This window comes from Nannospalax galili, unplaced genomic scaffold (genome assembly GCF_000622305.1).
Source record: "Nannospalax galili isolate Female #2095 unplaced genomic scaffold, S.galili_v1.0 scaffold64, whole genome shotgun sequence".
In the NCBI taxonomy this organism is placed as follows: domain Eukaryota; kingdom Metazoa; phylum Chordata; class Mammalia; order Rodentia; family Spalacidae; genus Nannospalax; species Nannospalax galili.
The window spans coordinates 431,721-445,145 of NW_008352316.1; the positions used below are offsets into that span (position 1 = coordinate 431,721).

The window sequence follows — 13,425 nt, forward strand, 5'->3', positions numbered from 1 at the left end:
GGGATTTTTTTTTTTTTTTGGCAGTTAAGTAAAAACCTAAGGGTGGAAATACAGAAAATCTCTATGAACTAGACATATATTTCAATATACTGAAGTTTTAAAACTAAGTTAAAATGGACATTTGTAACCTTCATTTACTTCCCTAACTAAGGGACTTTAAGGAAAAAGCTGATTGCTTCGTATTTCTATCTTCCAACATCTCTCTCAAACCATAGCTAGCTGAACCTGATCAGCACTTGTTCAGTGGGAAAAGCAGAACAACTGATAAATTAAGGACACAAAACAAACAAAAATCTCTCTAGGAATTGAACTCTGGGCAGGTAAGAATCACTTCCACTTAGTACAAAGGTGTTAAAATTTGCTAAAGAGAATTTCACCAAAATTTGAGTTCAGGCAATGTCTCTCATTTCTCTCATGTCATTACAGGGATCTATAGACCACATAGGTTAAGTATTGAAGCACTGGTTTCTAAAAGTATTGGGAGATAAACATAGTCATGATAAGTATCCTTTACAGTCCAACACCTAATGGATTCCTATTATACAGTAAATGTAATCCATGACAGACACAGAATCACAGATTTTTCTTTTAATATTTTTAATTTTTAAAAAACGTTTTTGTTTGTTTTTGCAGTGCTGTGCACTGAACTTAGGGCCTCATGTATGCCAGGCAAGGGCTCTACCACTGGGCTAAAAGGTCACAAATGGCCAAAGCGTAGAGATTAAGAGTTTGCAGAATGCTGGTTCTTGGGCAGGACTTCTACATTAAACTTCACCCACCCAGGGCTCAGGAAGCATTGTGGAAGAGCGGGTGAAAAGACAGTATGAGTTAGGAAGTGCATAACCCTATGGAAATAGAGTCCTCAAGCTCCTGGAACCCTGGTCATATCCGGCTATAGCAATGATGTCAGTGTATACAAGTCCCATGCCAACTCCAGCAGACAAAAACCCAGCATAGAAGTGGGGAAATGAACAGCAAGACCCCAATCTTAGCTAAAGAAATACTGGCAATTGATTACTGCTAGGTGAGGAAGAGCTGATCCTCCTAAAGAGACTCTAGATAAACTCAGTAGATGAACTTGTACTGAGGAACATCTGGGGACACTAACTTGACACACTAGGCCTTAAAACAAATGACAGCATGTATGAATCCCAGTGGGGGCATGATGAAAGGGTGCCAGTGGGGATGGGGATATAAAGATGATTGAGATGTTCTGTATGAAATACACAAAAATTCAATAATAACCAATAATTTTTTTTTTAATTTATTTTTTCCTTTTGAGAAAGGGTCTTCCTATAGCACCAGGGGGCCTGGAACTCACTATGGAGAGCAAGCTGGCCTTGATCTCAGAGATCTGCCTGCCTCTGCCTCTGCCTCATGCCTGGCTGATTTATTTCTATTTTATTGTATAATTCTTTTGCTTCCATGTATGTTAGTACACCTGTGTCATACAATGCCTACAGAGGTGAAAAGATGGCGTCAGATCCCCTGGAACTAGAGTTACAGACAGTGGTTAGCTACCATGTGTGCTAGGAACCAAACCCAGGTCCTTTGCAAGAGCTGCCAGTGTTCTTAAACACTGAGCCATGTCTCCAGCCTCTGTAATTACAGACTTTTTAATACTACAAGGGATCCTAGAGATCATACACTTCTCTCTCTCTTATTAAAAGATGAGAAGTGAGTCTTAGATATGAGAAATGAGCTGGGCATGGTGGTGCATGCTTTTAATCCCAACACACAGGAGGCAGAGGCAGGTAGATCTCTGTGAGTTTGAGGTCAGCCTGGTTTACATAGTGAGGTCCAGGCCAGTTGGGGGTTCAGTGAGACCCTGTCTCAATAAGACAAAAAACAAGATAGAAATGATTTGGCCAAACTCACACTGCAGTAAACAGCTAAGATGTGTCTTAAGCTTTTACCAAGGTTCTTCACTTAGCATGCAATACCATAAAATAAGAAAGAAAGGGTGAGGAAAGGAGGGTAAGCACTGAAATCAGTCTTATATGTCTACTGTCAGCATACAAGAAATTTATTTCTTGTTCTGAGGGAACCTTTGTAATTCTTAACAGGGCTGCAAAGATAAGGTCTTGGTCCTAAGAGTTATACTAAAGTTGAATGTTTATACATAGTCGACCTAATAATCTGGCAATTCATAAAGATTCTATGTTCCTCATGACAGGTTTAAGGTGCCTATATAGTTAGAATTTATGCCCAAGGGCTCAGATGGCAAACCTTAAAATAACAGTATAGTTTACTAACTAGGACACATCTCAGATAGATTAAACTGCTGTTGTGATAAACACTGACTAAAATCAATTTTGGAAGGAGAGCATTTACTTGGCTTACAGGTTCCAGGCCATCATCAAAACAAGAACTTGAGGCAGGAACCTTGAGGCAGGAACTTAAGCAAAGAGCAATGCTGCTTACTGCCTTGCTCAGCATTCTTTTTTAAAAAAATTGTTTAATTTTATTTTGCCTGCACATATATGTGTCAAATGTGTGCAATGCCCATGGAGGCCAAAAGAGGGTATCAGATCCCTGGTCAGATTCCCTGGAATTGGATTTACAGATGGCTGCCAGTTACCATATGGATACTGGGAACTGAACCAGAGTCCTCTGGAAGAGTAGCCAGTGTTCTTAATTGCTGAGCCATCCCAGCCCAAAGAATATTTAAGTTTTTTGTCTACTCTTCTGTTTTTTTTGTTTTGTTATTTTTAGAAAGGTCTCACTATGTAGCTCTGACTGGCCTGGAAATCCCTAGGTAGATCAGGTTGGCCTTAATCTCACAAAGATCCCCCTGCCTCTGCAGAGGTTAAAGGTATGTATCACCACACCCAGCTTCTACCTTTCTTACATAGTCGAGCCCACCTGCCTAGGAATGGCACTGCCCACACAAGGTTGAGCGCTCCCACATCAACTTGCAATTAATAAAATGCCTCAAAGACGTGAACAGAGGCGAATCTGATCTGAGAAATTCTTCAGTTGAGGTTCCCTCTTCCCAGGTGACTCTAGTTTGTGTTAAGTTGACAAAAGCTAACCAGGAAAGGGTGTGAAATATAAACGTTTACTCAGTAAGAACTTACCATTTCTATCTAAAGTAGTATACTTGGTAGTATGAGTAAAACAAAGGTGAATAGCACAGAAAGGGCAGAGCCTTCAGCACAGGTGAAGACTGTGCCCACATAAGGTGCCAGCTAAGGGGTGAAAGACTGAAGTGCAGCTCACATACAACAAGCTTTATGCTTCATCAGGAAGCTGCCACCAAGCAGGACGAAGGAGTCCCTTATTTATATAAAGGCACTTGGTTAGCTAGCTACTTGTGTTTTTAGACAGGAATGCTACCAATCTTGTAGAAATACATGATAACAACATTCGTTACACTTTTCAAAGCTTCTTCATTGCTTAAATGAGATAAGCAAGTGCAGACTATCCATATCCATGTCCCTTCACCATTAAGTCCGACCTATTTTTTTCTGCTTCATCATCTATATTTCTTTTGAATTCAATTTAGATTCTAGACCACACTATATTCCTTCATGGACCTCTGCCTTTCTATTTGCCAAAAATATGGTACTTGAGGAAGTTCTAAAGACAAACAGGACTTAGATCAAATGTTCCCACTGGGCATCATCTGTCCCCTTCAGTATCAGCATGTGTGAGTTAGTCCCTCTTCTTCATGTTACACTCACTCTGCACATCACAAAATCTTGCCATATAAACACATTAACACGGGACTTAGCTTTGATATTCCTTTTCCTCTAAACTACAGATCTTATTGAAAATACTTGAGAAATGAAATAAATGAATTAAAATCCTACAAATTCTCAACTTCCAAGAGATTATATGTTTTTGGAAAGATTTTAAGAAGGCAGATAAAGACAAATTACTATAAAGAGAAACATACATAGCATATAGTAAAGCCATTTCATATATGTTTAGTTTGTGAAATAACTATTAACAAAAATAGGCTAAACTTTATCAAAGGTCAGGAAAGGTCAAAGGGAATGAATATACAGCTTCTTTATCCCGTTGATGGAGAGGAATGGAGAGGGTATTAAGAGCCTTCTAGAAGGAAGGCAAGATCTAGTTTCTGATGCTGAGTTTGTTATTTGTTAGGACCTCAGATAAGTCAGTTGCTTTTGCTTAGCTCCAGTTCTTTAGACAGTCTACTGTTTGCATAGTTAGGGCACTCAAAAAAATGTATGAGAAAAGACAAAACTACAAAGTCCATTTAAATAAGTGAAGCCAATGTTTTTTGGTTGAGTGAAGTAGAATCAGCAGATCAAATGTTACTCATGAATGCTGAATGTCAGATACAGTTGCTTTGGGGACTCCAAGGGGTAGGTGTAAGACTTACACTCTGCCTTAACAGAGTCCTTGGGAAGACAAGGCAGTGGTTCATATTAAGACAGAAGATGGGCTAAGAGCTAAGTAAGTAAAACAGAAACATGATGTGCTGGATAGCTTTAGTTGTCAACTAGACACACCGGGGCAGAGGGAGCCTCATTTGGGGAATTGCCTCCATTGGACTGGCCTGTGGCCATGTCTGTGAGGTACTTCCTTGATTTTTAAGTGATGTGGGAGGTCCAGCCTATTGTGGGTGGTGCCACCCTTGGGCAGGTTGTTCTGTATTATAAGAAAGCAGGCTGAGCATAAGTCAGGGAAGCAAGCCAGTAAGCTGCCTAACTTCATGGTCTGGGCTCCTGCCTCCAGGTTCCTGCCCTGAGTTCCTACCTTGGGCTACCTCAGTGATGAACTGTGACCTGGGGGATGTAAGCCAAGTAGAGAAACAAACTAGACCATAAAAGTACAAGAGTTTAGAAGGCAAGGCCACTCGGGGGTAGGGTGATCATGCTGTGATGGCACACTAGTGATTTTGGTAAAAAAAAAGAGCATTCTGAACCTCTGGGTGAGATGCTGAATTTAGGATAAACACTCAAGAAAATAGAAGTATTGAAGAAGGTCTTGAGTGTGAGCAGACCAGTTAGTTATGGTACTGTGTTTTCATAGGCATGTTTTCCATGTTTTTGGTTGTTTTCTACCAACACAAGTGGAGCGCTTGAGATACCCAAAGACTATGCTGTCCTGTTCCCCAATTTCTGTCCCCATTCAGATGTGATGTTAGGCAGACTGATCAGATAAACAATAAATTTATACCACATTCCCATGCATGCATTATGTGGTAAACAGTGCTACAGAAGACTTCATGTGGGGAAGTATAGACATTCTGAGCGGGTATAATTGCTCCTGTTTCTACTGTATGGGAGCAAAGAAGATGGCAAAAGGATATCAGCAAGATAGAAAAGTAATTTAAGCTCTTTTATTAGCTGTAACAGGTCAAGCATGGCAAGCAGAACCTTCTTAAATTAATGAAGCCCACCAGAAGGCACTTTTTTTTCTCACATCAAGCAGACATGAGCTATTATTAGACCTTAAAGGGCATGAACTATAAAAAAAAAAAAATTAAGGCAAGACAGATAATTTTAAATACCGAAATAGGGATAAACAGCCTAAACTATTAAAAGCAATAAAGCTTTTCAAAACCAATATTAATGAGGCAAATAATCAGTTTTTAGATAAATTTATCTGTCTATTAAGACAAAACATATTACCATTTAGTATCAGCCTCATTTGACATTGTAGCCAACAATATAAATAGCAAACTGATAAGAAGCATAAAGAATAAAGGGAAGAAGTGTTCATGAAGCGCTCTAGTGTCAGGCTTGTTTCTTGGTGCCTTTATATTTGTTATCTCATTAACCCTCAAAACAATTGAGTCACATTAAAGGTCAACTCACTGGCAACACACACAACTTTTCCAACCCAGCTTACAGCTTTATTGCCTCCAGGGGAAGCTGACTTTGCAAATCTTAATATATGAAATAAATACTGATTGCCTATATTTTTATAAATAGGTAGCTGATACCTTGCTCTCAGATAAACAGATGCTCCTTTAACTCATGCCATAATCTGTTAAGACTGAAACATATTCAGTCCATCTAACCTTTTCTTTCCACCTTATCAAACATCTACAAACACATTCTGTGATAAAGGATGCCTTACCCTAGGGACAAAACCAATTAGTCACAGAGTTTATGAAGCACTGAGTCTGCAGTACTCAAGTGAGGTTATTGCCTTGAATTCATTTAACTATTAAAAACAGTAAATATCAAACCTAATTTTGGCCTTCTAACACTGTAGCACTGATGTCATTCTGATAAAGACAGACAAAAAAAGAGAGATGAGAGCTTGTATTTTTATTTAAATCCAAGTTTTGACTTTTAAATTTCCTGTGTATCATACTTAAAACTTAAAAAAAGGATATTTCTTTTCATATATGTCTGTGAATTGCTTATGTAAACCAACCAACCAGTCAGCCAACCAACCCACCAACCAACCTACCTACCCACCCACCAACTCCATCAAATACCCCAGTGGAACAAACCTTTCTCTACTATACTGAAAACCACAGAGCTATAAGGATGAAGCTCCAAGGTAAAAGTTTCTACTTCTATAATGCTGTAATCATAAAATGACTATGAAAGAGGCCAGTACAACCTCCCCAGTGTGTGAGCACTGTGGGGCATGGAAATGTAATTCAGGAAGGGTAGAATTTCCTGAGACTATTTGTAGAAAATTAGATATAAAAACTGATCATAAAGGTGCTTACATTTTAGAGTAGACGTGTACTACGTAAGAACTTGCAAACTGGTACAACTGCTGGCACCAAATGTAGTTTTTCCTTTTTAGCTAGACTGAATTTCACTGATACTGAGTTACTTCAAAGGGAGAAAGGCATACAAACATCTTGCTAACTGCTCTTCAACTTTGCTCAAGTGAGGGATTTAGTTTCTTCTATTAGCTCTTTCCTGTAACTTGACTACACACCTGATGCCAGCCCTTAGACTCTTATCAAAAGCTTAACTTTAGAAAGATTGAAGCAGTCTGTAACAACTATGTGCACACTTTGACTTTATGATGATGTCAAAGAAATGCTCATAAATTTCTGTTTCAGATAGAACTTAGTTTACTGTACTCCAACTGATTCTCAAACTACTTTCTCCAGCTGAAAAACTTGAAGAAAATGAAATTCTTCAAGACAAAGCAATGGGTAGATGTGACATTTATTGTGGACATTGGGATCGTAATAGGGCATCTTCTAGACCATAGCTATGCCATGTTAAAGTTTAGGCTGACTCTAGTCTCTGAAATTATCAGGTAGTTGGCCCAGGGTATGGGAACACATGCAAGCTGGACCCTGGTTGTCTTGGGAACAGGTCATTGTCCTAGAGTGCTCCTGCTAACTGCTGATTTATGGCTTCTGTAGGTTATGCTTGACTTGCTTCTGCAAAATACCAATTGTTGCTTAATAGAACAGAAATTGTTTAGGGGACTCTCTGCCTGTATGTTTGGGAACCTAAACTTTTCACTCCTGTTTATAGTTTCTCTGTACAAAAAGTATCCCATGGTATTTAGAGGTTTCAAAGATACAATTTCTATACAACAAACCCCCCCTAGAGGGAACTTTGTGACTGGTAAAGACAATGTAGAGTAACAGTAAGATTGATAATGTCAGTTTTTGAAAGAGGAGGAAGCTAGTTCTGTACAGGTGGAAGGTTTGGATGGAAAATTGTATTTTCTTTTGTATTTCCTTGATAATGTTTGCTTGAGCTTAATGCTCAATGACTGGCTTCTGTATTCTGCTTGCTTGCCTAGCAACATGATCAACATAAAAAGAGCCAGAGTGCTTAGGCTTGGTGTTACACTTGAACCCTCTCGGAAAGAGTGTAGCTCAGCCATAATAAATCTTTCTTTTTTCTTTCTCAAGACTCACCTGTCTGTCTGCTTGGGGCATTTGTGGATCACAGACTATAACAGGATTACTATGACTGCATGAGACACTAAAGCCAACTCTCTATGTAAGTTTGCCTTACATGTTTATCTCTCTGGTTTTTAAAGAAGTTGTTTGAAAACAGCAAGCAAAACACTGTGGAATCCCAGCCTATTGGTGGATGCTTACTTAGAACATTAGTTTTCTGTACAAATGCTTACTTAGAATGCTTACTTAGAACATTAGTTTTCTGTTTTAAGAAATGCTTACTTAGAACATTAGTTTTCTGTACAAATCCACACCAGTGGTATTCAGAAGTTAATTTTCTGTACTGAAGTACATAGATTATATTTTTCTTAAAAAATGTATATAAGAGTTTGGAGATGTGGTTCAGTGGTTCATGCCTAGCATGCATGAGGACCTGTGTTCAATTCCTAGTACTGGGAGAAAAATTTAAAAAGGAGCAAAATTGCATGTAGAAAAGTTGCACAATTACTTTTATTATGTAAATAAAAATAGCCTAAGCACAGATTTGGTAAGGAGAGGAAAATGCTTATCTGCAAACATAAAATGATTTTTGTATAGTTTTAGAGGTCTTGCAGTTCATTGAGAGTACATCTTTACAGTTAAGGGTAGATGGTCTCTTTTAATGTTTTATGAGGAAATCTTTGAGATCTAAAGTAGATTCTGGCAATTTGTAATAAGGATAAAAGGTATACACTCTCTTTGCAAAGTCCGTTATATTCATATCCTAATATCACCTCCATGAGAAAATATGTAAGAAGTTTGTTCTACCATTCCTAGTCAAAAGTTTCAAAAAGGAAGCCTAAGAACAGTTTCTTCCAATCCAGTGTTCTTCCCACTACGCTACATTACACTGAAGATGAGATTTTGAGCAATCATCAGAACCCGGCCAAGAAAAAAACGAAACAAAACAAAAACTAAAGTGGCTTCTTGTTTTAAGATTTCGCAGAACACAGCAACTTAAAACAGTAGATAGAAAGCAGTTTTCTTTGCTTAATGACCATGAACCACTACTTCCCTCCCACTGAAGTTTTTTTCTTGTGTGTAAAAGCATGTGTGTATGTACTAGGGATTGAATTCAACACCCTGTGCATGCTAAGGGTATGTTCTATCTCTGAGCTACATCTTTAGTACCAAGTTATTTTGAGGAGAAGTAACTTACCTCTGCTCCTGAGTATGTATCTGTTTGGAAGATGAGTTCATCCAGGTCTACCTCATTACTGATTGGCATTGAGTGAAACTGTAGGTTCAGTATTTCCCTCCTTGTTGCTGCATCTGGCAAGGGCACGTAAATGATTCTATCAATTCTTCCAGGCCGCATCAAAGCCTACAGGGATGGAGCAGCAAGAACTAACTACACTCAGAACTGACATTACCTAACAAAGGCAGACAGGGAAACGCAGTACACAATAGGAATAACCTACTTTTATCTACAATTAACAAACAAAACAAGTACTAGCTACTATATAATGCATTTGAGGATAAACAGTCAGTGTCTTAATTATTTTCCAAAGATATAAAACCATTATTTCTGGGAAACTCTCTCTTCCACTATAACTTTCAGGTAAGTAGAAAAGGATGGCAGTTAGGAAAATGTGTGTATGACTTGCTATACCAAAAACATTTTTTGAGCTGGGCATTGTGGCCCATGCCCTTTAATCCCAGCACCCAGAGGCAGAGGTAGAAGTATCTCCGCCTGGTGTACTATCAAGTTTTCAGTGTCTACTATCAAAACAACAGTAACAACAACCAAGAATCCCCAAACAATTTTTTGTAACTTTCTTCACTATCTTAAAATATGGAGTAAGCTATTGTTTCAGAGAGCCCTCAAAATAGCACAGCTCTAATAAAGAAGTATGTCCAGAGCTGAATTTACTGAATTGAACTTTCCTAGTATTTTACTGGAAGCTAATGCCTCTATTATGCTGGAACTAAAGAACTAACTTATTCTTCTTCAAATTAGTGCAGACACAAATCAAGTCAAACTGCTAAAATCCAAAACTATTTCATCAAAAGTGATCAGGATACAAATGGAGAACAAGATTTGAATCACTAATGACTCTCACATCTAAACTAGAGCAGAAACTGGTAGAACAAGCTTCATTTTCATTTTTAATATTTTTATTGAGTTTTTGTGCATTTCATATAATACATCTTAGGCAAGTTTAGATTCCCTCTCCCCTCCCCCTCTCCCTCCAATTTCAGATATTCTGTCATATATGAACAACATTTCTAAAGTATTTTTTAAAAAAAGTTACTTCACATACCTACTCTCACTGAAAATAACCTTCAATAATGAAGGATAAACAAGATTACTTCCAGACAAAATAAAACAAAAACAGCAATGCTTTCAGCAGATTAGTAGCACAGAAAACGGCCAAAAGGCTTTCAGATCGAAGGAAATTGATGCAAAGTGGGACATTCAGAGTACCTGGGCTTCAGCCAAGTTTCTGCAGTTTATTGTATGAACTTGGGCTTCATTTTTTTAAAAAAAGATTTCATATGTGAACAGTGCTTTGTAGATTCCACAACAGCATTTCCAAAGTGAACATACAGTATTAGCTTTTGAGATGTTCCATGATTAGAATTTGGGAATTTGAGATAGAATTTCTGTAGTCGTTTCCTGGAGGTTTCTAATATCCAAAATTCATGCACATAGAAACATAAACCTTTAATTTCTGCTCAATATTTTCTAATACTAGAAACCCCTCTATCTCTATAGCACTACTGAGAGTATTTTATGAAGTACTGATATAAGACAGAATGGCGCTCACCTATGAATGTTAGTAAACTAAACATTAGCACTATAAGATTGAAATGGTTGTGATATGTGTTACGGCTTGTAAGTAGTCTACCTCTTAAGTTATTCTTATGTAACTTCCCAGACTGCTGAGTCAAAGAAAATAGTTTTTCCAGATACAGAAGATCTGTCAGCATCTATATTGCCTTGTAAGTGTATCAATTTATGAACACGAGAATCTTAACAAATATAATAGTTACTGTGTTTTTTAATCAATTTTATTTTGTCAAATGTAGAATAAACCATATCAATTTAATTAGTTTAATTGTGTGTAAGCCTGTGAAACCACTTCTGTAATCAAGCCAGGGTATGCCTGACTAAAAGACCACACCCAGAATTATTTGTACATTTTAAAAAGAACAAAAGACAGTTCAGCAGGTAAAGGTGCTTGGCGCCAGGCCTGAGGACCTAAATTTCATCACTGGGTCCCGCATGTTAGAAGGAAAGAAGTAATTTCTACAAATTGTCCTCTGACCTCCACATGTGCATCAAGGCATGTGTACCACAGTTTTATTCACACACACACACAATAAATAAATAAATAAATAAATAAATAAATATAAAATAAAGAAATGTAATGAAAGATTTAAAATATTCAAAACCATTATTGCTATAGAGGGTAACTAACATTAAAATTACGTTATTACAAATGGCTCAGAAAATGGAGAAAGTCAGAACTTCTGAGTCAAGAGTAATTTAAGATTAGAAACAAAAAACTTCAAATACCTTTTAAAAAGAATCCCTAAATATTTCTTGATGCAAATAAGCCAGTCCTCAAATCACAAGGTGAGGTTCATCATGTTGAGAAGGCAAGACAAGTCAGATGGCATACTGTACAAAAAGAGGAACGTCTAGTGGTACACAGACCATCCAAGGAGGGTGAAGGTATACTGGCACAGTACAGGGCAGACACTCTGGGAAGGATGTAAGGTTTCCTAAGATACCACTTCCTTCAGCTCTCAGAAGATCAAGACAGTCAAGAATGGAGACCCAGGATGAAAATGTCTGGGAAATACTGGTGGAAGACACTAAGGACCCTAGAAACAGGTGAAAAAATGCACAGGGATGATGATACACAGGTTGGCTAATCTCATAGTTTATAGAAAATTGTGGAGGACTTTTAATTAATCAGGCGAGAGGTTTGGTTTTCTGTTCAAGAAAGTAAAGACCTTGGAAGCACTATGCAAGAAGTATAGGGGTGTGTGGAAACTAATGCAGCCTCAGTGCCCAAATCAGAAGGCACATGGCAGGAGACGGCACTGAACCTCAAGAGGATGATGTGAAGAACCAGCCTTTAAAGCACAACTGTGCAGGGCTTTCAATTCATTATTGATTATTTTCCCTTTATGAGAATGCCTCCCAATAAAGACAAAACAAATGAGTGGAGTATATTAAACACAGCAAAAGAAACTATCAACAAAGGGAAAAGGTTCCATACAAAATGGGCAAAAATATTTCTAACCCAGATATCTGATAAGGGAGTTAATCTTGAAAACATTTAAGGAATGCCTACAATGAGCAAAAATAAAGATAATAACTTTCCAAAACAGATTAAGGACATGAATAGGAGTTTTTTCAAAAAAGACATGCACATAGCGAACAGATAGATGAAAAATGTTCAATATCATGACTCACAAGGGAAATATAAATAAAAGCCTTGCACATATTAAGATGACTGTTAGTCAAGAAGCAAAAGACAAGCATTGGTAAGGATGTGGTACAGGTGACATAGAAAACAGTATAGAGGATCCTTGAAAAATGAAGAATAAAGCTATCTTACATAACTCAGAAATCCCACTTTTGAGCATGTATTCGAAAGAATTGAAATCAGCATTTCCATGTTTGCTGTAGCACTAATCCGAACAGCTAAAGATGCAAAAACAACCAAATGTCTGTCATCAGATGAATGGATAGAAATATGTGGCACAGGAACTGGAGGGTATCTCAAGAGCAGAACTGAATTAGAGACCTTAGAATGCATGAATTTCCCAGGCCCGGCCCCTGACATTCCCCTCAAATGTGGTATATACATACAATATTGCAAAAGAAGTAAATATCATGGATGAACCTTGAAGACACTATGCTATCATGCTTGAGGACACATAGACTAATAATTATTTATGTGAGGCATATCAAACTGTCAATTTCAAAGAATCGAGGAATGAATGGTGGCTACTAGGGTCTAGGATATGGAGAATTAGTAATCAAGAGGCACAAAGTTTCAGTTAGGTAAGATATGAACTGTCCCTAAAGTCATACACTTTACTGTACTGCATCACACACTTAAAAAGGTGAGGATGGTAGACCTCCTATCAAGTGATCTTATTCTATTAAGATAATCAAAAAGAGATTTTTCCCTTTACCAGTTGCTGTATAGAATTAATCATAATGTGCCCTGTACAATTTCACTCATGTGTAAAGCAATGTAGCTCTGTTGAAGAATCTATTTTTCATCATTTCTGGAGATTCTGTGACCAATATTTATCAAGGGATCTGGGATCCTAGGCAACAGGCAAACTACAGGTTCAGTGATACTCTGTCTCAAAATATAAGATGGAAATTGTTAAAAATATTAAATATTAAATGTTTTTTAAAGAAAAATAATTAAGTGTGGTGGTGAAAGCCTTTAATGCCAGCAAAAAAAAAAAAAAAAAAAAAAAAATTTACAGCTAGGGAAGTTCATTCCAATGAGAACTCTAAAGCCTCCCTAAGATTGTGTACTCTGTCACATTTTTTATAGAGAAAAGTGCGTATTTATTCAGTATCACTGACA

At 37.5% G+C, this 13,425-nt stretch overlaps 1 protein-coding gene across 7 annotated transcripts in view; it reads right to left on the reverse strand.

Moving 5' to 3' along the window:
* Window positions 1-13,425, reverse strand: part of Spata5 (spermatogenesis associated 5) — a 209,416-nt gene that overhangs the window by 44,107 nt on the left and 151,884 nt on the right. For 4 of the 7 annotated variants that reach the window (XM_029554144.1, XM_029554142.1, XM_029554141.1 and 1 more), the window contains one exon: window positions 9,015-9,179. The exons of 2 other annotated variants lie outside the window; for them this stretch is intronic. In XM_029554144.1, coding sequence (XP_029410004.1) covers window positions 9,015-9,179 — 165 coding nt within the window. Of the gene's footprint in view, window positions 1-9,014; window positions 9,180-13,425 lie in introns of those variants that run through there. One more of the 7 variants, XM_008849227.3, reaches the window with a different exon arrangement.